At 42.5% G+C, this 25713-nt stretch overlaps 1 protein-coding gene and 1 long non-coding RNA gene across 8 annotated transcripts in view; one reads left to right on the forward strand and one right to left on the reverse strand.

The window, feature by feature from the left end:
• SHISA6 (shisa family member 6) overlaps nucleotides 1–25713 on the forward strand; it is a 263665-nt gene that overhangs the window by 58223 nt on the left and 179729 nt on the right. For all 7 annotated transcript variants that reach the window (XM_080993824.1, XM_080993818.1, XM_080993819.1 and 4 more), the window contains exon 4: nucleotides 1098–1193. In XM_080993824.1, the coding sequence (XP_080849950.1) occupies nucleotides 1098–1193 (96 nt within the window). The remainder of the gene's footprint in view (nucleotides 1–1097; nucleotides 1194–25713) is intronic.
• Nucleotides 6817–25713, reverse strand: part of LOC308470714 — a 39268-nt gene continuing 20371 nt past the window's right edge. Inside the window, exons 2-4 of the long non-coding RNA XR_013982588.1 lie at nucleotides 10876–10921; nucleotides 9879–9995; nucleotides 6817–8553 (exon numbers count right to left, since the gene is read on the reverse strand). This is a non-coding gene — a long non-coding RNA (uncharacterized lncRNA). The remainder of the gene's footprint in view (nucleotides 8554–9878; nucleotides 9996–10875; nucleotides 10922–25713) is intronic.

Consider the following 25713-nt stretch of genomic DNA (forward strand, 5'->3'; position numbering starts at 1 on the left):
GATAGCTCATTTGGTTAAAGCGTGTTGCTGATGATTCCAAGGTTGCAGGTTCAATCCCTGTATGGGGCAGCTGCATATTCCTGCATTGCAGGGCGTTGGACTAGGGGGTTGGACTGGACCTCAGGGTCCCTTCCAACTCTACAATTCTGTTATCTGTTTGGCACTTCTTTTATCGCTGGTCTCTAAAGGCTGCAGCTGGTGCAGGATTCTACAACCTACATAGTGCTTTGCCAGTGCTAAGCGATCTTCTGTGGCATAAAGCCAGTTTTAAGGTCTTGTTACTTACATATAAAGCCCTAAACAACTCTGGACCAGATTAAGGCTGAAACCAGGTTAGCCATACCACAGTCTGATGATTGTGAGCTTGTGGCTTTTTTACTAGTAGCACCAGTGTTGCGGTGCACTCACTGGTGAAATGCAAGAGGTCCAGTTTAACTGGCTTTTGACATACCTGTTTACACAGGCATTCCCTCAATCTCTTGACCCAGTTGCCCTGTTTTAATTGCTATGGATTTAATGGGACAGTTTTACTGTATATTTTTAATCATGGATGTTTATGTTTTAATGGGATTGTTTTATTGTGTATTTTAACTGTGCATTCTCTGTTATAATGTGTTTTAACAATGTTGTTTAGAAGCTATGTGTGCATTAAGTGGAATAAAGGTAAAGGTAAAGGTACCCCTGCCCGTACGGGCCAGTCTTGCCAGACTCTAGGGTTGTGCGCTCATCTCACTCTATAGGCCGGGAGCCAGCGCTGTCTGCAGACATTTCCGGGTCACGTGGCCAGCGTGACAAGCTGCATCTGGCGAGCCAGCGCAGCACACGGAACGCCGTTTACCTTCTCGCTGGTAAACGGTCCCTATTTATCTACTTGCACCCGGGGGTGCTTTCGAACTGCTAGGTTGGCAGGCGCTGGGACCAAACGACAGGAGCGCACCCCGCCGCGGGGATTCGAACCACTGACCATGCGATCGGCAAGTCCTAGGCGCTGAGGTTTTACCCACAGCGCCACCCGCATCCCACTAAGTGGAATAAAAATTAACAAAAAAAGAAATGGATAGTAATGTGACGTGCCGTTTCTCATCTTTCCTTGACAGGTCACTATGGAAAGGATATTTATCGAAGTGGAGGTCCAGATTTCCATAATTTCATCTCCTCTGGGTTTGTCACGTTAGGAAGAGGACACAGCAAGGGTACAGTGGAAACCATTTTTTGCTAAATAGAAAAGATGGGGTTGAGTCAGTCTCTCACTTGGAAGTTGGTTTGTGTATGATTCCAGTAAGAGTGTGGAAGATCATTGGTTTATGCTGGAACATGGAGTTACAAGTTCAAAAAAGTGCCATTGGTGGGATCTTAAAACCTGTAGAGGGACAGGTGGCATTTTGGGCCAGGGAGAGGTATAGACTGGCAGAGAGACATGAGCCAATTGCTGTTTGCAGTCTGACAGGATGCAAAATGCCTTCCTTGCCACCGTTTCCCAAGAAAACAGAAGGGAGTGTAATGCCACCGTAGCCATGGGATAGAAAAGTGGCACCATTCCAAAACTGGGTTGCTGCCATAGAAGCAGAGTATGCTCCACTTATACTGTACATGTGTACCACATGGGGGGAAAATATTTAGAGCAGATTAAGCTAATGGTTTGGTACAGATGCAAATAATTATGAGCAAATCTAACAGAAATGTCTCATGCACAAACCCCACTGAAATTTCATAATAGGGAAAAGGCTTTGCAGCTCCCACGGCTATATTACTCAAGCATATGCATTCTTATACTTGCAAAAGTTATCTTGCAATTCTTCCAAGGCCATCTAGCTAATGTTGGATGTATGGGGACGGGGGTGTCCTTATTCCTTTTATACAGATCAATGGGAAGTGTTTTGATGTTGGACTATGGGCTTCCCTGGTCAAGTTGTCTAGCAGCCTTGGGAGCTTTGTTTTGTTTTGCCTTGCTCTGCTTTGCTGTCCTCTTGAACACACCACTGGGCTCTCGTGCACCTGTCCTTTAGAGATGTTTACTTTGGCAGTGCCTTCTGTGGTTCACTTGCTCTTTGCTTGTGACATGGTGCAACCCGGACTGCACAAACTGGTCTTTAGAGTGCCCATGGATTCATGGTCCAGTCAGGATTCACGGATCAATCACAAAGCAGATCACTGGACTACATGGCCTTTGTTCTCCTCTACTTCCTGTCCCCTACACTTTCAGTGGGATTTCTGCATGAGATGCTCCTTGTAGATTGTGCTATAAGGTTGCTGCTCATATTATTCACTACATCTATTGAATGTGCATCAGCATATTCAGTATAACAGGAGTGCACTGTATTCAGATATATTTCCCCCAATATTATAAGTATTTTATAAAGTGATTTCCTTAAGGGTCATATATTTTTGTGTGTCTACCTAATCTGTGAGAGATATAAAGATAGATAGATATATAACATACACACATATATAATATGCTATACAAATAAGAAAACATGTCAGTATCCATATTCTGCAATATGTATGTTCTGTGTAACATTATATGTATATGCAGTACAAACCTGAGTGTGCTGATGTGGTTATGTCAAACAGCGAATTATACATGCCATACGTACCATCTAGCATCATGCTGATGCTCACAGCTGACATTCAGGAACTTGTTGTTACTGGGACCTTGATGACTTGTCTTTTAATCAGTCTGTTGCCTCTTCGGGTGGGTTTTCCTTTCAATATAGTGTGAATTCTTATTTTTAACCTTCTTGTGCACATTCTGTTGCCTTCAGATTGTTGAAGAGTGAGTTAGTCTCCTCGAAAGACTTGAGGGGATAGAGGGGCAGCCTATTCTGTGCTGGGCCACTCCCTGGTTCTAAGACACAGCTTCTAGGCTCACTGACCACCAAGTCTCTTCCAGGGTCCACCTCACTCTGTGGCACATTAGCGCATTGATGGTGGTCTGTACTGCTGGGCAGGCACAAGCCACCTTGATAACCCAACATTGTTTCCTGCTGATTCACTGTGAGATTGTTGTACGTTTATATTATAGATGTATATGGATATATTATTTCTACAGAAACAATGTACTGTATGTGGAAACATGCTGTTTCATATATATCCATCCTTGTTGCTGTTGTTGTTCCCATGGATGCTCACCATTCACAAGTTGTTAAAAAGAAAAAAAGAAAAAAACCACACCTTTATTTTCCTGACATTTCTTGCTGTTTAACTCAATGGAAGAAAACCTTTCTCTACAAGTGTCATCCAAAAGCAGTATGAGTTCTGTGGAACTGTCACAGAAGAACCAATATATGTGTGTATTGTCTGTGTTTTGTGTATTCAAATAAAGTTTACTGAGGTGGAGGCAGAGCCCATAGGATTATGCTCTCCCGCTGGGCAGGGTGGTATGCAGACGTGCGGCACAAAATTGAGAGGAAAACGAACACCACATATGAACCAGGAACTAACCTTCAGAAAAGGGACTTATGTAAACTTCCTGTGAGCCTGCCCTTTCAAGGATTTCATTGGATGGGAGACAGGTCAGACAGGAATGGAAAGCACAAAGCACTGAGTTGAAGGTAATAGCCACTGGGACCTATAGAGAGATTCCCAGAAGCATCTCTTCCTTTGTCCCAGGCTTTTCCACTTTTTTCCTGACTGGCTACATATTATTGTCATTTCCACTACTCCAGAGGAAGTTACGGGGGATTTTTGCTTAGATATGCAGGCCTGGTTTGACAGGGCAGGAAGGCAGAGGGGAGAAAATGGAGCATAAAATTGATAAGTGATAGCGGCCTTGTGCAAGGCAGGAAAGTGGTGAATGAGCTTTTGCTATCTAGCTTTATCCAGTTTTGCCAACTCTCACTGTTTAATTAGGAGCCTTTCTAGAATTGATTTCCCCCTACAGAATGCTGAATCTTCTGCAGTAATGTAATCAATTACAACTATTCTTTATTTTCAAACTTTATTATTTTAGAAAAGCAACTTTCAGGTTTTCCTGGCCAGTGAAGGTGGCTTGGAAAAAATATTGTGCGTGAATGCTTAAATAAAAGGAGCTGGGTTTATTTATTTATTTTAATACACTCCCCATTCCTAAATGTGTTTACTCTGAAGTAGGCTCTACTGAAATGAATGGGACTTATCTTCCAAATAAGTGTCTTTCAGATTGTAGCCGAAAGCTGTGCCTTCACTATTTGAGCTGTTTGAGACTTGGCAAAGCTCTTTGCATAGTTGTGCCTTAGTGTGTGGCAGCTTTTCATCCTGTGTCCAGTTGGTTTGGCCTTTTTTGATTTAGGTTAATTATTTTGAATGTTTACAAGTGGACTAGCTGTGTCTTTGGCCTGATTCAGCCATGGCATTTCTTATGTACTCAGCAATACTTTTTAAAAAAAAAATTTAAAAAACCTTTTGCAAGTGAAGATGCACTGGTGGGCTTGAGGAATGCATGTCTTCTTAACCTATTAATGAATACTGCTATTTGCATGCAAGAGCCATAACTATGTATACCTGATTCTCGCTTATCTGACCCATCACTGCTTTAGATGTTGTAATTGCAGGCACGTCTCTTGGCATGTATACACACACACACACACACACACACACACATTTGGACCACAGCTGTTGTACCAGCTGTAATATCTCAGTAAGTTTACCTGTAAACAGAGATGGTTCTATCTAACCCAGCTTAATTGCAGCTTCATGAAATAAGCTACTATCATTGCAATTCCCTGATATAACTCCCTCTGAAAAATTGCATCTTCATGTTATGGCTTTATCACTGGTGGCTTCGCATCAGTGTATTGTGTTTAGTACTGTGTTAATTGGAGCTGTTTGTGATCTTGTGTTGGTTTTTCTTTGCACTAGGATACATGTGCTCTCCCCCCCCTTCCACTCCGAGCTATCCTTTGTGGTGTGGTTGTGCTGCAAGTGCTAAGTATCAATTCACTGGGAGATTGTTTGGGGGTGGAAGCATAGATACATGATATGCTATACCATTTAATACCAAATAGGTGATTTGAGGTTTTTGACATTCCGCAAGTTCCTAGGCTTTGGTGATTTATTTTTCTGGTATGACACTCAGCTGGATGAGTCATCTCAGCCTCACATTTCAGTTTATAAAATAGTGGCAAGGCATATTCTCCAAACTATGGGATGGGAATGTGCTCTTGTTTCAGCATAATCAACGAGAGCTCTCCGGCCATAGGCCTACTCATGATGCAGGAGCTCCCTGTACCAGGATCTTCTTCACAAATGCTTCACACACTGTTCCATTGCTTTGTTAAGTTTGCTTGCACTGCTTTCATTCCACTGAGAATGTGCAGTACAAAATAACATCCACTTAAGGGAGCTTACCAGATGCTCACCATTTATGTATCAAGGAAAATAGGCACACTCTAAGCAGTTAATTCACATGGCAGTTGTCTGTGCAGATGTATAATCCATTTTTCTCAGTCTACAAGCAAAGCCACCTTCTTTCTAATTATCAGGCACAGTTCTGACATAACTGTAATGTTTCCCACTATGTGAACAAGCCTGCCCTCAGGCTCATAGACCCACCTCCCCTCTCACATGCTACAGGAGGAGAGAGAAAGCTGCTTCTTTTGCTTTTAAGCAAATCATAGTTCCCTGTGATGCGACCATGATTTCAAAGGTGGAATTGACATCTGGGGGACGACGCTCTGTCCTGGATCTTAGGCAAGTCAATTGAAAAATCATGTTTTGGAGGCATTTTTGTAAGAGAGAGAGAGAGAGAGAGAGAGAGAGAGAGAGAGAGAGAGAGGGCTCAACAACTTTTAGGTTTGATAGAAGGACAAGCCAGGATCTAAAACCATGGTTCTGATAGTAGCTTTGTTCTCACTTACCATATTTTAAGCAAACCAAAGTTGGGTTGAGTTTCTGGAGTGACAAACTGAATATCTATACCAGGCCTGCACATTTTGTGATGTACTACAGCTGAACACAGCCCACCAGTGATATACTGTGGTCTGCTTTGGGTATTTGACAATCTCCTGGATTTTGCTGTACCTGAATAATAGGGGGGCAGGAACCAGGCCATTTATTGAGCCCTGTTGGAATGTTTTAGGTGAATGGTGGGAATTTTTGGCTTGGTGGGTCACAAAACATGCAGGTCTGGGTAACAGCTATGTACACGCATAAACACAAAAATGGTCTAAAATAACTGTAAACTTTTTTTCAGAAGATTGCTTCTTCCCATTCCTTTCTTCTTCTTAGCAAAACCATGGATGCAGGTGTTCTTTGTGCCAAGCTACCCTTGGACAATCTTTGCAGGATTTCTGCTATTAAGTAACAAAACAAAACAAAAACCCCAAACTAGCATGTCTGATTATTGACAGCAGGAATTGCTCAGGAATTGCTCCTTTTCATTTAAATTGTGTTAACCTTATTCCGTAACTCTGCACAATGCAATTTGTTTTGGCCATTGAGTTTCTCTGTTTTTGAAGAATCAGATAAAGTGTGCAATATATAGCCAATGTGATTTCCTGGTGATTCATGAAACCAAATGAAGGAGTTTATCCCCATTGGAATACTATCAGTTAAGACTCTTAAGTGCTCATCCACATTTCTGTTTGTCCCCTGCTTTCTAGGTATGGGTGCAGGCAGTTTTGCATTTTCCCCACCTGTTTCCCTGGAAAACACACTCTTTGCCACGGAATCAGAGCAAACAACAATCTGCAGAAAAGTTTTTAATGTTTGATGTTTTATTGTATTTTTAATATTTTGTTGGAAGCCACCTAGAGTGGCTAGGGAAACCCAGCCAGATGGGCAGGGTATTAATAATAGTAATAATAATAATAATAATAATAATAATAATAATATGGTCTAATTCAGCTATAAACTGTAGGTTTTCCTGGAGGAAAGGGGCAAATGGAGGTGTGGACAAGCACTGTCAGAATGCTTCATTTCCTGTTTCCCCCTCACACCCTTTACTTCGCCTCAGATAAAAGTTGCCTCTTTTCATTGCTTCTTTCCACTGTCAGGGGCAATTCTGCAACAAATGTCCCTAAGAAGCAGAGTCTATACTCATCCACACCCTCTCTCCCCAGGCCACACATCTCAACTGGCCTTGCTCCACACCCTCCTTGAGTTTGTTTGTTTTATGGTCTGGCTGAAATATGTCCTTGAACTCTGATAATGACTCTTGCTTACCTGGGTAGAGGACAAAGCAGGCTGTGGAGGTGCATGTAGATGCTACCCTACAGTACAAAAGTAAAATTTGCATCCATTGCTCCACCTACATCTTCCTCTAGCCTCGCCCACCACTGGCATGCGGCTCTCGGAAGGCTGTCCAGAAAGGAATGTGGCCCTCAGGCTGAAAAAGATTTTCCACCCCCCACCCCTATTAAAAGTTGTAGAAATATACACAATGGGAGGACTTGGATCATATATTATTGTGCTCACAACACTTCCAAACAGTATTGTGGTTTCTTAAGACATATACTTTGTGAAATGAGGAATATGTGTTTCAAATTCCATTTTATATTGGGGGAATATTACATCAGGCTCTGCATCTAAACACATATAAAATAAACAACCCTCAAGTTTCTTGCTCTCTAACATCTGCTGCTTAGGTTGTAGGTTAGTGTAAATGGTGTTAGGAGCACAGGAATCTCACTTGAATGGATGCAAACATTATACAAGTCCTTAACTATTCAACAGCTAGCATTAGTGAGCTATAAATGAGGCAGCCCCTTTCTACCAGAGCAATCTTGTAACTTCCAGAAGTCAGTTACCTCACTGAGGATGCCTGCCATCTATGAAAAATTACACAAAACAAATGAAATACCGTGAAAATCCCTGAAACGAGAAGTAATCGACTAGAAATATTATCTTATAGAATTATACTATGAAAAATGAGCAGGGCAATATTATGAGAGAAAAACACAAAGAACAGGAGGAAGTTGGAGCAGGAGACTTGAAAAATATAGAGTATTTTCTGTGTGTTTTGAATTGCATGTCTATATTTTTATTGTACCTAATTGAAACTCTTTTGTAAACTGTTTTGTGTGTGTTTCGGTAGAAAAAGTGGATGACAATTAAGTCAAATGAAAGTAAGCAAAGAGAAGACAGGGACATGAAGACAGGTAGATGGGAGATGACAAGAGTCGGGAAAATGAGATTAATAACATGACAATACACATACCCCACATATGGTAATGGCATTTGTTCCAGCATAGCATAAGGAGCACATGTGATGGCATGCAAGTGAAGAGTTGCATTAGACATTGCTTCTTAAGCCAAAAAAGTATGTTTACCTACATGCTTGTCTCTGATACACATATCCTATTCATTTCAAAGTTACCCTGATGACTTATCCCACAAAAACCTACACAAAATTGTAAAAATGGACAGAAAAGCTAGAATGTGGGTGACTTTTCTTCAGGATCAGCCTGCAAAATCCACAAAGTCATGGATGGCACACTCCCTTGTCTTTCTTCTTCTCCCATTTTCTCCCTAAGTTCTGTCCAGGGTCCTGATGTCTTTTTCATGTCATCTTCTAGTAATACAAACTTCCCCCTTTTAGATTGCAGTCTCAGTGTTGATTGCTCCTCCGTTGCATACCTGAAATAAAATAAACCAACTAAAAACCACTGTGTAGATATGAATCTGTATAAATGCATGTGTGGCTATGTCCCTCTTTGTGTCCACCCTTACCATCAAGGTTCTGCTCACAGGAATACATGATAGGCTATCACACTTTCAAGGAGTGCAGTTAGGACCCTCTTTCACTGTGTCACTTCATCAAATGTCCCTGTGTTCTCAAAATGGTTCATTAAGCACTTCATGTGCTGCCAGTTAGATATAGTTAAGGAAAGCTGGAAGGGGCACATAGTCTCATAGCAGCAGCCAAAGTTCTCCATGAATAAGCAATGCAAAAATTGAGATTTTGGCAAGTACACTCCCAGTTATCATTAACACTTGTTAGCAAGATCACATTGGCATGGGGAGAGCAAATTGCAGTCATCTGCATCCCAATGAATTAGTTTATTGTCACCCAATATAATATCTATTCATTGTGATTGCATGAAGTGTGTGTACTCTGTTTTCTGATTTCAAATTAATGGAAGATTATCCAGATTCTGCAGCCAATTATATATGCTGCAGACAGAACAGCTAGACTAGGTGATTCATAGTTAGTGAGCATTACCGAATAATTCCTGCTCTAGTGGAAATCTTATTTATGGTAGCTTATTTATCTGCACTGTCTCTGGACAACTTGCTTAGTATGGGGCAGCAAAAGGACAACAGGAAGGGAGGTCTGTTTCAGAGACAGGCCAAGGACCCATAAAGATGCTTGAAGCAAGACATGTGCTCATAAGCATATTACAAGGCATAGAAAGATCTGAAGCAGAAAGGAAGAAACCACCAACTATGTGCCAGCATTATATATTTCATATGCTCAAGGACAACAAACATGATAAAGGGAAATGCAAAACTGAACTAAACCTAGCACCTTAAGCTGTCACTGTTGCTATGACTGTATTTTACAGGATAAGTAAAACTCTACAAGAGTAACAAACATGTCACTGTAGCATTGCACAGATTTTGTTTCACTGAGTGGTCTTTTTCAGATATCCTATCACAAGGCAGAACTGTCATTGTACAGTTAGCAGGTAGTGTTAGAATTTTCTCTGTTTCCCACCATTGCACTATGTAGTACCAACTCTGCACTTGGAATTTCTGGGTCTTATCACTTTCTATTTTTATTTTGAAGTTGGCCCTCTTTAGCAAGTTCCTGAAGATGCCAGCAATGAATCTCTGCTAGCACATTCAGCTTTGGCATTGGGGCCAAAGGTAAAATTGCAATGAATGACAGCTATTAATAAGAGATAGGGGGAAGCAGGCACTGGCAATTAGGATGAAGATTGTAACCTAAAATACTTGACCTGTGCACAGGCAGCATCTGAATTTCCACAGAGTGATCCCAGTAGGCCAAGGAACTCTGAGGGTGGAGCCAAGGGAGAAGTTGGATTATCAAGGTGTATGGGGAGCACCCATTAATCCTGAAATATAGCAGAGAAGCTAAATGCAGCATATGCATCTGCCTTTACACAAATATCAAAGAGAAATCCACAGTTGAGACTATTATTTTTCAGATGGCAAATTCCACAAAACAGTTCTAGTCATATAGTAGGATACTGTCTAGAGTATAAACATCCAGACAGGCAGGTAGTATTCTTTCCAGGTTTATTGGCACAAATGTTTCTGAGGCATAATTTCTTCAAACATGTCAGTACATTAAACCTTTAAATAAAGATTGGTCATATACATTACCACATTCAGCTAGTGCCCTCAGAACAGCTAATAACATTTATAAACATAGCAGATAAACCAACCCCATTGCAGCAGTGCTCAAGAAGCAAAACAACCAACCCCACCAGCCAATGCTTAAATGGCCATGTTTGCACAATAAAATTAGTTTAGATAGCTAAATCAAACTGTGGTGATCTCACATAGCAGCATTTGGAGAGAGAAAGACAAAATGGTACATGAAATTCTGTGTCAACATTGGGATCAGACTGGGGCTATGCCCCAATTCCAGACCTGGAGAATGCACTCTATAGCTGAAAGGCCGCAGGTGTCATGTGTCTGTTTTGCTCCAGTTCAACACTTGGTGCTTAACAACCTATTGCCTACTCAACAGAGCAATCTTGGAATCTTTGTGAGATTTCAGATCCCAGTGATGCAGCAACCAGAAGGGAGAACTGTGTTATTAGAAAGGGGGAAATCAGTAATGTGCAGTAATGTGCATTATGGGTCTCCCATAATGGTCTGTATAAATAAATTGTATGTCTTCAGCACTCTGTTGAAACAACTATTGTACACACAAATGGAGAAGGCATAGAGAAGAGGATAAAAAGGACTGGACACAGTGGGACTTACTTCCAAGTAGAAGTGCCATGAGTTTTCACTGAGACCAAGAGATAAGCTAAAGTGGTATTATTAACTAGTTAGTTAATTATTTACATTTCTATACCACCCTTCATCCAGGGATCGCAAAGTAGTTTGCAATATAAAAACACAAAAATATGTAACATGGCAACAAACAAAAAACAACACTCCGCCCCCCACTACAGTATAAAAGGCCATAGATTATTTAATTAGCCAAAGGTATATAATATGGCAAAATATTTCAAAGTTACAACTTGAGTAGGAAAAGATGGTTGAGGACTTTCTTTATCTTTTCATATAATGAAAGGATCATATAATGAAAGGATCACCAAATATAATAAAGACACTGGTCAGAATGCAACAAAGAAATGTTTGTATTTAAGCTTTTTGAAGTCAACACTCTGCATTGGCTTGTGGCTGCTCAGTTTAAAAAGAGAGAGAGAGAAATGCTTTTGCATGCATCACACATCACCCCTTTGAATTACTCTCCCATTACTAAGTCTGGTGGAAGATAATATCATAATTCAGGTGGTGGAGAAGAGATACTCATGGAAGACAATAACCTGAGTGACTATCATATAGCTCAGCTGGGGCATGCATACTGATGTTCATGGTATTCTTGTCATCTTAAACTGGTGAGACTGGAGGTGATGGCAAAGAGTGATGTATTCTGGTTGTATACACTATATTGTATGCACTATTGGTTTGAAATTTAATGATTATTTTCTTGCTAACTTTAAGTCACTAGTATAATGATGTGCAAATATCTATGCAGAAAGAGAAAGAGGCAGAGCCAGGAGTAAGAAACTGTATCAAGTGGGGTATACAGAACTTTTCAAACAAGTTTCTGTAAACATGTTGATTTTTAGGCCACCGGTAAAATGATGTCTCATATAGATAATGCACAAATGTCTATATGCCGGAAGAGGAAGAGGCAGTGAGGAATTCTATTGAGTTGGTTAGATAGAACTTCCCAAACAAGAACCCATAAACTATCATTTCCCACACTCGTCCTTTTTATCCTTTTATCCCATATATCCTTATACTGAAAAAAGAATAGCGTCAGAGGCAGGCCGATCTTAATGGCATAAGAAATAGATTCAGATTTAACTTATGTTTACATGCCCATTTTATTTAAATAGTTCCTGCTGATAAATCAGTATTTGCACCTCCATAACCCACCTTGGGAGATGGGAGTAAACCATCTTTGTCACAGTCTATAAAGCTGGTTTATATGGAGGTAACTTGCACTAACTGCTGAACAGTTGTCAAACCCAGTAAGCTTGAGAAAAAGCGACTGAGGCTACTGACTGGCTTTCTTTTATAGCCACATGCCACCACTTTGTTGCATATCTGTGTCTTTAAGGCATCCCTTTCCTCCATTTTCTCTGCCAGTGGCTTTATTTTCATCTTAGCAGTTATGTAGCAATCTATTTCACCCTAATGAATTCCTCTTTCTTTGCCTTGTGTATTATGTCAAAATAAATCACACAACTCAAAGGGAAAAGTCAGTCTATTATTGAGTGCCCTTTCCCAGGAAGGATTCTTCCTACTGAGCTACATGGGCTCTCTATTGTCACTAGTCTTTAAGCGTGGGGATTGTGGGCTGCCTCATCACATTGCTTACATGTGTAAAAGCAAAAAAAGGGGGAGGGCTGCTTCAACATTCTCTTGGAAAGGGTTTCTCTTTCAGTATTTATTGATCAGTATTTGGCCATATAAGTACATCTGCTGCTCCTGCTTAGATCTCATTTAGTGCTTTAAAAATGGTGCTTTGCTCACAAAGGATTTTATGAGAAATTCAATATTCTCAAAAGGAGAAAAAAAAATATCTAATGTCCTTTCCACTGCTTCATTTGTAATTAATCCAAACTGGACTTCACAAGCAGTAATTTTAGATATTATAGAGTCCCCCACCTCTGCCTCTTCTGAGATGTCTGCTGTGGCATGTGTCTGAAAAAGTGTTTTTTCCTTCTTCTTCGAGATAATGTTTTATTCATACACAGCTTAAAGTCACATTAATAAAGTAATTGATTAAGCAATTAAGCATTCATACAATCAACAGATTAATGTTTAAAATAACAGTTCTATTTTTTAAAAAAGAGAAAATCCACTTTGAGAAGGGGTGTCAAAGTGGTAGTAGGCAGGAGGTGCTGAATAACCCCCCCCCCCCATCTTCTGAATCCCAAATTTCCCATCCTGAAGTGGCTCTTCTTAAGGGGGGGAGGAAGCAGGCAGGCAGCCTTCCTGAATTTGCTGCATATTTTTGCATGCCATATTTTTGTTAGACCTTGATAATCCCAAGGAAGTGAGAGGAGACTGGAAATCTTCCAAGCAGCAGCCTCACAGGAATAAACACAGGCAAAATCAAGGGTTTGCTCGCTTGCTCGCTATGGTAGCTTCACAGCACAAACTCACAAACAAATCCATGAGCCTGTAATGCTGCCTTCAGTAGTTTTCATGGCTGCTCCAGATTTAATTCTTCATCTTAAAGGCACAAGTGAGGAGTGTAAATAAAACGCATCAAACATATTGAAAGCATCTATGCAGATCAGGACCAGACACAATCCCCAGGCAAAGCCAGGTATTTTGCACTCCATTATGCACACAGTTATGCTGTCACAGGACTAAGGAAAAGTAACAGTCCTCAGCAATAAACCCAGATAGAGACTAGAGACAATAAGAATATTTTCGCCAATGGTGGAACTTCTTAGACGCTTTCCTGCTAGTCCCCAGAAATATGGTTATGGTCACCACCTGGCAACTATTATCTGCGGACTCCTGATCAAGGCTCCCATTTTAATGAGTTTTGAAATGTCCTGGAAATGTTATTTTTAAGCGCTGCCAACAGATCATACCTATGTCTATTCGTTTTTCCTAAGCTGAGCTGGCCCAGCTCTGTAACCCTCTGATCACAAAACGTTTTGGGTCCCTACTTTTCCTACTTGCTATTTTCTGCATTTGTTCCAGTTTCAACATATTCTTCTCAGATATGAATGACCAAAACTGGACACTTGTTTCAAGCAATGCATTATCTGAGGTTAGTATTGGAAATGCATGCCCTAATAATTCTGCATGCTGATGATCACAACTAGCAAGTCAAGGATCTCTTCAGTGGCTTATAGTTATTTTATGGTCAGGATCCCATCTCCAAACGCTCCACCTCACTTGTCTTTTCCTGTTGACCACATTATTTATTTCCCAAATGCATAACTATATAACTTTGTAAACTTAGGGAAAAATTCAACATCATGCTTAAGTGATTGTTCCATTAGGGAAGCATTTGGCTTCACTGTTCTGAGCATTCTCCTGAGCTCCCCGGAGTCAATTTTAGTGGGTGCTGGGGAAGAAGGGTGGGAAAGCTGTGTTTTATATTGTAGCAGTGCCAAGATGAGTCACACTGAGGGTATGGACTCCACTCTTCAAATAAAGTGTAAAAAGATAGCGGCATATTTCTGCCTCTCCCTCTCTCCAAAAGAAAAGTTCACAGGCTAATAATCTCTTTAAGTTAGTGGTACAACAATGAAGGCTGCCTTGTTTTATCTGAAGTGAATAAAGGCTCATGGCTCAGTTACAGTAGTTCATTTTACCTCACTAGTACTCTGGCTGCAGACCATAATTTGTTAACTGGAATATGGGGCTTCCATATATTTTGTCCAGCTGAAGGGCCTTGTTCACCATGGAATTTTTAAATTTCCCTTGCAGTATTTTGCTGCATATAGCTATTACATCTCATGTGTCTTCAATGATGTTGTGGTAAGCGTTGTGAAATCAGTGGTCTGCTTCAGCCACATGCAGCCACATGGGAAAGTTGGAAATAATTTGTCAAATCTTGTGCTGTTTGACTCTTGGCCTGCCATCATCACATAAACAACTCAGTTTCTCAGGCTGTGAGCGTGTGAACATTTGACACCTTCCATGACACATTCAAGTTGCCCAGTTTATCAATTATCAGTTTCAAGAGCTGAGATCAGACACCTGTGTTTCTGAAGCTGAACACTGGCTAGTTTCCCCAGGTCATTTTGTACCTACAGAGTTGGTTGAGGAAGCATGTCTCTTAGCAGTTTCTATAACAGCTACCTATTACTTACTTGTGCAGTTTTGAAACACCAGTCAGATAATTCACAGGTCCCTGAGGACAGTGTAACACAAATCTTCAGGGAGCAGGTGAGGGAGGCAGCTGTCTTGTTTGGAGTATTCACAACTTTTTAGTGCTTTTCAGGGATCTTTCTTATTTTATTTTTAAAATCCTCTTCCTCTTCATTGAGACAGATTTTTCTGCTGGGATGTCCAAGTGACAATCACAATACTCATCCTCCTCTGGGTTACAACGGTAATGTAGGATTGAGTCAGATAAAGGAACAAGCCTTGATGCTCATTTTGTCCAACCTTTCTGTTATGCTTATGGCCCTCAAATGGGTTAAGGCTGATTTCAGCAGTCAAGTGTTCAAACATGTTCCAGGTTTTATGGAAGCTTCGGATTTCCTGTTTATCCCATCCTACAATATTTTTGCTTAATCTTGTGTGAGGTTCCATTCCTACTTTTTTAAAAAATTAAAAATTGATTTCCTTCCAATACATTTTCTGCTCCTCCAATATTCAATTTGTGGGTATCACCTTCTGTTAGTGATTGAGTTTAAACCAAGAAGCTTTTGCAGTCAAAGAGAAGAAATTGCTCAGCATTGGTATTTTCTAGTGATATTGTAATCTGCGTATATTTATATCTGGTAACATGCTGACGTGAAGTTGGACACACCTCTTCAGTGGCATAGTTAATGTGAATGTGATGGAGACTTACTTGGTATTAGTGTGGATAAAAATATGTTCCTGTTAGCTTCCCTGGTGCCATGGAGGACCCCATTGCAGAACATGCCACAATTATTCCAATCTCTGATCAGGGACATGAAGAATCATCATGATTTTTTTCTTTCTGGTGGCACCCATACTTGTCCCAAGATGCAAGGTGGAGCCCCATTGATTTCCAATGACTAAGGACATGGCAAGACTAGAGAAGAAGAGTTTATGATACAGTTAAGAAGTATTTGCTCCATCAGGGTGACAGCGATGAATCACAAGATTGCCAGCCTTCTCCATATGTTTCCATTCCTTCTCATCAAGCACAGTTTATACCAACTTTCCTGGGTCCTGCTGTGGTGGGAGATCTTTTCTACTCATTTAGGCTTCCTGCACATTTGTGGACCTTGGGCCTCCATGAATAGAAAATGTTTCCTGCTGCAGAAGTTATTCTAGGGGAAGCTGGCACAAGCTGCCCAACAACGGAAGTGGTGCTAATGGCCCTGCAGCCCTTTACTACTTACATTGCCGCTTTATAGTTTGACTGCTGGAAAATGGCTTATGCTTGCTTCAGCACAAGATTGGCTTATTCCTATCTGACTTTCTGAGCAACAATGTAGGGAAGTTAAGGCATGATACTGCAAGCATTTTTACACTTTCTATTTATGGAATGAATGCTAGCTGTGGTAGAGCTAGTCCAGGGGTCAGCAACCTAAGGCCCATGGGCCAGAAGCAGCCCACGGGGGTCGTTTAACCAGCCCATGAGCCACCCCTGAACCGAGCCACCCGCTCCGCAAGTCCCCGCGTGCTGCGCTAAACCAGTGCAGCACGGGGACTCGCTTCCACGGCTCCAGAAATCGTGTCTGTGCAGACACAGATGCCAGAAATCGCAGGGACGTGAGCGAGCGATCCGGCCCATGAAGGGATCTCCACTGGTGTGAACCAGCTCAGGCAAGGTAAACCTTGCTGATCCCTGAGCTAGTCTTTGAAAGGAGCTAACTCTTCATGGAATAGTCATAGGGCTGGAAGGGAGTAGAAAATCATGAAGTCCAACCCTTGCCACATATTAATACCCTTCACACATCATCAACCCCCCAGATTAAGTCATATCATCTGAACTGCAATAAGCCACAATAAAATACCTGTCTTAACAGGTGGCAATGACTACTTTATATAGTGTGGGGAGAATACTCAGATAGCCAACAGTGCCACTGTGTGTCAATCCACACATGATGTTTGCCTCACCAAGAAGAGCATCACCTAGATATACAACCTTAGAGCAGCAAAGTAAAAGCCAAGAAGGTGGCTGCCAAAAGACTGAAAGGACTAGTCTGTTGGGTTTTTCAACTTGCAAACTTCCTTGTAGCGCTGCAAACCATGTTTTATCACATCCATTTCATTGGCTGAGATGGGAGGAGATGCTCCTGTTGCACGCTTTGGAAAGACCTGTCACTGTGCTAGGTCCTTTTTGGCTCACAGTCTGCAGCAAGCAGAAGCAAGGGCTTTGGAGTCGAAGTATCAGGTAATGTCATTCATAAGGAGGACAAAAGGTGGCGAGTGCAGAGGTACTTCTCCCTAGATGCACAGTTACTGCAGGGCCTTCCAGATACCTTCAGGGCAGCTAGAAGCAACATTGACACACAGGGGCCTTCATTGTTCAATATCAATTTAAGTTTTAAATGTAGTCCACTAACATTTACACCAAGCCAGATCACTTAGCCATTTGCTCTTCATATGGCCTTGCTCCCAATGAGCAGGAAGCAGTCTCAGAGGTATAGATTTCACACCAATACTTATCACGATGCACAGAGGCCAACAGAATGATTCTAAACCCCTGTCCATTTCAGAAACAAGCCTTCTCTTTTAGAAGGTGAGCGAGTCAAAGGTTGTCACTCTTCCATCCACATAGATGGGATCTCCAGATGAATGGCAGCTTGAAACAGAAAGCAGCTTCACCCCTCCTGCCAAACTCTTCTTGTGCAAGCCTGTTCCTAGTTGCCATTGCAAGAAAACCTTTGATGAATAGTCCAAAGAACATGGCAAAGTCGGGGAACAAATCCCTGCAATACGAGAGTCTTTGCTACCAGACATAGGAACATGGCTTCTTTAAACTCTTTCTGAAGTTTAAAGATAGGCCCTTGGGGCAAACCTTATCCAGCTACATTGTAGGTGGCAGACAGAATGGTGTGTGATGCAGCAGAGCTTTCAAGGAACAAATTACATACTATATGTTTATGGGATAACATACTGTGGAGCTATCAGGCAATGGCAGAACAGTTTCTGATGATAGGAGGGGTCCCCACACAATGTGATAAAAGTTCAAGTCCTCTCACATATTGTCTTGCATAGGCTAAATATTCCTAGTCCCTTTGTCCTTTCCTTATAAGGTCGTGCATTCTAAATTCCTCAACATCTTCACAGCTGCTTTCAGAATCTTTTCCAGTTTGAGTGCATCCTGGTGAAAATATGATAATCAGACCTGGACACAATATTCCAACTTTTGTTGTTGTTGTTCCAATGTCATGGTATTGACTCTGCATCCAGACTGTGATGCACGCTAATCCCTAAAGCCTTCTCAGGAGTGCTGGAAGCTGGCCACTGTCCCTCCCTTTCTGTAGTTACATATTTGGCTTTTCTTTCCAATGGGTGATGCTTTGCCATTTCTCATTCCTTAATTGCATTCCATGACATATAACCCAGTTGCTCCAATGTCATTTTGAATGATAATCCTGTTCTCTGTAGTGTTTGCAATTCCTCATATTTCCCGCATGTTGGATGAGTATAATCTTCACTTCTTCATCCAAGTTATTAATGAAAATGTTAAATAGCCCTGGATTCATGACAAACATCTGCAGAAACCATCTTTTACAGAAGCCTATTTTGAAACAGAACCATACTCTTATTAAAGGGATGGGAAAGCAATTGCCATGGGCAGCGCGTGGTGAAGGCCTAGGCCTGCTTTCCAAAATCTGCCCCTTCAAAATTAACGTGGGATCCAGGCCCTGAGAAGGGGCAGGAAGATGGCTTCCTTCTACTAACTCAGGAGCCACATTCCACTCACTCCTTGTCTTGAACCTGAATTAGGGTGGCCATGTGTCCTGCATTATAAAGGCCAGTCCTTTACTGGAATTCTTTATTTGAAAGCTGCCAAAGCCTGGTTTGAGGATAAAGATCTCTAAGAAGGGAGAGGAAAGGCTTTGAAACTACTCATCAACAATTGGCAGGTGGGACAGATACACCAGTCACCTGGCCACAGCCTTCTCCACGGTGTATTACAGTCTTACTTACTTTCTAGTAATTTCTAAAATTGCATCTAGACATCTAAAGTAAAGCACACACATCTTATGAATATCTCTTCCTCTGTTCTCCGCTTCTTGGTAATATTTTTTGTTTACTTTTTTGTTTTAAGTCAGGTATCAAATGGCCACCTTAACCAGGCTCCTTGTTTGGGCGAGGTCTTGGCCATGGGAGACATTTCTCCCTCCTTCATAACTCAAGGAGTCCTCTTAGAAGAAAAGGCTGGCATTGCATTCACCCACCACCATGCAAGTGTGCAATTAAATTTCCAGGTGAGGTGCAGGGGTCATATTGGTTCTAATGCACATGCACTGATCATCATGCCCATGAACACTAAGGCACTATGTAGTGCACACAGCCTGTGGAGGAATATTTTGAGCTGTGGATAACTATATAGCAATATAAACTTGGGGGGAGTAGAAGGAAAGGGAAGTTTTTTTGACCTCGTGGCATGCATCTCACTGACCCTAATGGTAACCTGCAGAAAACCATAAATTGTCAGGGCATCAAGGAGACCATTTCCCCTATTCTCAGGGGAAATCCATTGTGCAGCTGCATTTGGAATACTATGTACTGTTCTGGTCATCTCACCTCAAAATGGATATTGTAGATCTGGGAAAAGGTTCAGGAAAGGGCAACCAAAATGATCAAGGGGGTGGAGCAAATCCCTATGAATAAAGATTACAGCATTTGGGACTCCATGGCATGGAGAAAGTAGATAGAAAACATTTTCCCCTTCTCTCATAGCACTAAAACTTATGGATATCCAATAAAGCTGAATGTTGAATGATTGAAGACAGATAAAATAAAGTACTTCTTCATGCAGCACATAGTTAAAACTAAGACTTTCTTCACCGCCTCTGTTGCATCTGCAGACAACAGCAGCAGGAGACTCTTTCAGGTGATTTGCAATTTAGTGGAACCACCTGCTCCACTGGGGCCCAGTATGGACCACATGATCTCCTGCAATGATTTTGCAAAGTTTTTTGCAGATAAAGTTGCTCAGATTTGGGAAGAGGTAGACTCCACCGTGGGAGCAGGGCCAGGGCGGGAGAGCGCTAGAGTCCTGTCTAGTCAAGTTGCATGGGATCAATTCCAATCTGTTACCTCTGAGGATGTGGACAGGCTGTTTGGACGAGTGAAACCAACCACTTGCCTCCTTGATCCTTGCCCATCCTGGCTTATAAAAGCTAGCCAGGAAGGGCTGGGCAGTGGGCTTCGTGGGGTGCTGAATGCTTCTCTCTGTGAGGGAGCCTTCCCAGACCCACTGAAAGAGGCAGTTATCAAACCGCTTCTTCAAAAACCATCTTTAGATGCTGCCAATATGGCCAACTATCACCCAGTCTCAAATCTTCCATTCTTGGGCAAGGTGGTTGCTGAACTACTCCAGGCACACCTGGAAGAAGCGGACCATTTGGATCCCTTCCAGTCAGGATTCAGGCCTTATCATGGGACTGAAACTGCCTTGGTACACTGCTCAATGATCTCTGGCGGGCTAGAGACAAGGGTGAGAGCTGTTTCCTAGTTCTGCTGGAACTAGGAACTCTCAGTGGCTTTTGATATCATCGACCATAACATCCTTCTGGACTGTCTAAAGGGGCTGGGAGCTGGGGGCACTGTTATACAGTGGTTCCGCTCCTTCCTCCTGGGCCGTGTTCAGAAAGTGGTGGGGGGGGTGAGTGTTCAGACCCCTGGGCTCTCACTTGTGGGGTGCCTCAGGGTTCTGTCCTCTCCCCCATGTATTTCAACATCTACATGCAGCCGCTGGGAGAAATCATCAGGGGGTTTGGGCTGGGTGTTCATCAGTATGCGGATGATACCCAGCTCTACCTCTCTTTCATATCAGAACCAATGAGGGTGGTGAATGTCCTGTGTGAGTGTCTGGAGGTAGTTGGAGGATGGATGGTGGCTAACAGATTGAGGTTGAATCCTGACAAGACAGAAGTACTGTTTTGGGGGGACAGGAGGCGGGCGGGTGTGGAGGACACCCTGGCCCTGAATGGGGTAACTGTGCCCCTGAAGGACCAGGTGCGCAGCCTGGGAGTCATTTTGGACTCACAGCTGTCCATGGAGGCACAGGTCAATTCTGTGTCCATGGCAGCTGTTTACCAGCTCCATCTGGTATGCAGGCTGAGACGCTATCTGCCTGCAGACTGTCGCGCCAGAGTGGTACACGCTCTAGTTATCTCCCGCTTGGACTACTGCAGTGCCCTCTATGTGGGGCTACCTTTGAAGGTGACCCAGAAACTACAATTAATCCAGAATGCGGCAGCTAGACTGGTGACTGGGAGTGGCCACCGAGACCACATAACACCAGTCTTGAAAGATCTATATTGGCTCCCAGTACGTTTCCGAGCACAATTCAAAGTGTTGGTGCTGACCTTTAAAGCCCTAAATGGCCTCGTTCCAGTATACCTGAAGGAGCGTCTCCACCCCATTGTTCTGCCCAGACACTGAGGTCCAGTGCCGAGGGCCTTCTGGTGGTTCCCTCACTGCGAGAAGCCAGGTTACAGTGAACCAGGCAGAGGGCCTTCTCAGTAGCGGCACCCACCCTGTGGAACGCCCTCCCACCGGATGTCAAAGAGAAAAACAACTACCAGACTTTTAGAAGACATCTGAAGGCAGCCCTGTTTAGGCTTTTAATGTTTAACAGACTACTGTATTTTAATATTTTGTTGGAAGCTGCCCAGAGTGGCTGGGGAAACCCAGCCAGATGGGCAGGGTATAAATATTAGATGATGATGATGATGATGATGATTATGATTATGATTCTATGGCAGTCACTCCCACTAGAGGCAGAGATGGTCACCAACATAGATGACTTTAATAGGGGATTAAAGAAATTCGTGGAGGAGAGGGCTATCAATTAGTCAATGGCTATTAGCCATTATGGCTCTGCTCTGCCTCACAGTTGGAGACAGTAGTGCTTCTGAATACTAGTTTCTGGAAACCATAAAAGGGCAGAGTGCCCTTGTGCTCAAATCCTACATATGGGTTTTCTGCAGGCATCTGGTTGGCCACTGTGAACACAGGAAGCTGAACTAGATGGGCCATTGGCCTGATCCAGCAGGTTCTTCTTATGTTCTTACATTCTCACTCAATTTCCCTTCCTTTTTGCAACTAACATCTTCAGTATTCCACAAGTCAACTGTGGACTTAATTGATAGACTCAAAAAGTTGGCCCAACAAATGGTTCTTCTAGACCTCTTAGTTTTCCTCCCCCATCCTTCTTATAGTGAAAGTGAAAGTTGCCTTGGGAAATAATGGATAAATCTAGGATGTTAGCATAGCTGTGATTGGGCTACCACATTTGCCGACTCACCCCCCCCCCCAAAAAAAATCCCCAAAGGATAGCAGTAAAGTCAGCAGTTCCTGTCTTTGGTGTTCAGTATGAACCAAGAAGTACCCTCCACAAACAATGAGTTGAGCTACTGGGTTCTGGAAGCTCACGAGGACATTGTTGGGTTAAAAAAGAAATTCCTTTCAATTTACAAACTTATACACTTCTTTGTACTCAGGAGTCCCCTGAATATGAGAAAAAGACTAGCTTGTTTTTGGATGACCTTGTTTCTGTTCCAGACTGAGAGACATGTTAGTGGTTCCTCTAAATTGATACAATTAGCAATCTTAATGCATTTACTGCTTGTAATTCAATCAAAGGGGAAGAGACATAGCTCAGTAGTGAAGCAGCTGCCTTGCAGACAGAAAGTCTGAGGTCCAAACCCCAGCAGCTCCAAGCAGGGCTGAAAATGTTCCTTGTCCGAAACACAGGCAAGGCACCTCTAGTCAGTGTTCTGTGCTAGATCTAACTGACTTGGTACTGTATATCTTACACCCTGTGTTCATTAGGCAACCAAACCACAGTATCTCTCACAGGCATGAAGACAGACACTGGCAATTTAATCTCATACGAACAAGTCATACCCATCTGCTCATTTTGGTGCTAAGCAGACAAAGCAATAAAAATGGTGGTTCACAGACAGAATGCAAGTACGTCAAGGTCAAGAACACACCTTGGAGTAGGAGAACCAAAAAAAGTCCCTATTGAAAGCAATACATAAAAGGTAGGCACCTCAAACTGTGAAGTGCTGTTGACAGATTCTGTTTACCCTCTCCCCAGGTTCAACTGAAAGTAAATGTTCAGCAAAAGGATCAAATCCAAAACAGATCCCAGAAAAATGTATCGGCAGCACATCAACAGAATACAGTGTAATGATAAGCTGTACTTCAGTTAACTGGTTCCTATGGACTTAAATGCACCCAATGTTTTGCCGGATTGCAGAAAAAAATACATTCTTGAAGACAAGTGTTGCAGCATGTTTGAGAAGAGCAGCAAAACTTTCAGTTGGTAAAAAGTCTATCCAAATTAAATCATGAAAACACTGTTTGAAATATGACATATCCAATTGTTTTAGGCCCAATTCAATCTCACACTGACTGTGAGGTTTTGCTTTTCTGTGCAAGAACTACTGGACATTCTCCAAGAAGGCATTCTGTACGGCTCTCAAGTCAACTAGGTCAAAAAGACCAGCAATACTTAACAGTTAAGCAAGCATCTTACACCAGCTATTTAATTCACTTAAGATACTGCAAGACAGAAACCCAGTCCAGTACATGTTTACCCAGAAGTAATTTCTATTGAGTCAAATGGACGTTTTCCCCAAGTAAGTTTATGTAAATTGAAGCCTTGGGTTTTCTTTGTTTTTGTCATTCTAAAATTTTGCCCATAGGGCGTATGTTTGTTCTGCCCATTCTCCCAGACAAGGACCAAAGCCATATCCTCTACTTTTGAAGGGAACAGTACTGGGACCAAATGCAAGGATTGGAGAAATTGCCCCATCCCCATGCTATTTCGAATGTTACTCACTGTGGATAGAGTGAAGATGGATTCCACTTGCTGCAGTCAAGTTTCAAAGTCTGGGGCCAACATAGAAATGTTGCTGGTGTCTCAGTCTTTCTTCAGTATAACTGAGTCCTCTCAAGAGGCAGATCTTTAAGGATGGGGCCCAACTTCAGAAGCAGCTGCTTCTGTTTATCTACTCAATCGTCTTCCAAATGAGTCCCAGAATCAGACTCCATTGTGCACTTGAGCTGAGCAGAGGTACTTAAATTTTCACAGCGCTTCAATGTGGCCTCAGGGCCTCTCTGTAGATTTTCTTCCCAGCTCTTACAGAGCAGTCTTTTGTTGGTTGTAGCACTGCTTCCTGCTGTCCCTACCATTTTGAATGCCTTTAGACTGAAATATAAGCACGCTTCTGTAAGATAAATGAGTAACTTATCTGTTCTTAGAGGAGGGCGGGAACAGGCATTCACCAAAACCACCTTTTGCAAGCTGAATTTCCGCCTCGAATACTTGGAAAAGGCGCAGAAGCACAGGAGGCCAGGCACTATCTCTGTGCTGCTTCAACGTTGCTTCTTTTAATAGGTTGGCTGTCCAGCATTTCAGCACTGCAACATCAAGGTGGATGCTTCGCCTCTGATGTCAAAATGGCTCCAAAATGGACCTGGGGTAGAACTATACTTCCACTGCTTTCAGGCCACTGGCCTCCTGCAATAGGCCCATCCCCATTGCATGGGTTGATACAGATCTCGACGTACACAGAAACATGTGGCCCACTTGCATCCCATCTCACAGCTGAGTGATCCCCACGCCGCTCCGTATTCCATACCTTCATTGTCTGTTGCAACAACATGTATTTCGGGTAGCCGAAAGTGAAGTGGTGATCAATCAACACCCTGGCGGCTTTCCACAGTTCCCCTCCCCTCCCCTCCCCTCCCCCAAAAACTCTTTTTTTGCTGTCTATGGCTCCTCTGTTCAGGGCTATAGCTGAGTAGCTGTTGCTGCTGCAGCAGCAGCAGCTGCCGCCGCCACCACCACCTCTACTGCACTCTGATGTCATCCATTTATTGAGCTGCATGCTCCAGTGAGAGACGGTGTAGGATCCCTGGTAATTGCCTTCCTCGTCTCTTTGCTATACCTCCGGCCACAGGATGAGCAGCTCCAAACAAAACAGCTTTCTTGTCTTATTGAGCGAGATCCTAGAAGCGGCTAGCGATGCTTAGAATTCCATGCGTGTGTGTGTCTGGGATGCAGCCCTGACAGCCTGTGAGTGATGGGGATAGTGATCTCCAGCATATCAGAAGAAGCTTCTGGTGCAGTGTTTCTGTGATGTTTTCAGAAAGCACCGCCACCTGTCTCTCTCCATGCCACTGCCACATCCCATTTTCTGCGCCACATCAGATCTGTTAGCATGTTTATGGAGGGTCCAGATGATAGATGCATATAAACAAAAGGTCACCAGGATGTTGAATTTCTCCCTACCCATCGCTGGAAAAACAACAACTATTCTCCTCCACCAGTGACCTTTACTGCAGCTTAAAATGGAGGCATTTTCAAAATTATTATTTAAGCTGTTACAAAAAAAAAGGTTTCCTCCAAAGATTATGTGGTAGAGAAGTGTATGCACAGCCTGAGTTTGTCTTGCTGTTTTCATCACAACCATTCCTACTGCCAAAGAAACAAGACACTTTCCAAAACTATTACAGCAATAATGTGCATCAGTTCTTTCTGTTGCACAATAAACAATTCACTGACAGCTCTCGGGGAGCCTTTTAAGTGCAATATAATCCAGGAGCAAAGCAGATATTCTACATAAAGTTGATCACAGAAGGTTAATATCTGCAAGAACTACTGATGTGTGGGAATGGCCACTTACCGTCTTGCTGGTGAGCGGTGGT

This window comes from Podarcis pityusensis (assembly GCF_964106645.2).
Source record: "Podarcis pityusensis genome assembly, chromosome: 2".
Lineage (NCBI taxonomy): Eukaryota > Metazoa > Chordata > Lepidosauria > Squamata > Lacertidae > Podarcis > Podarcis pityusensis.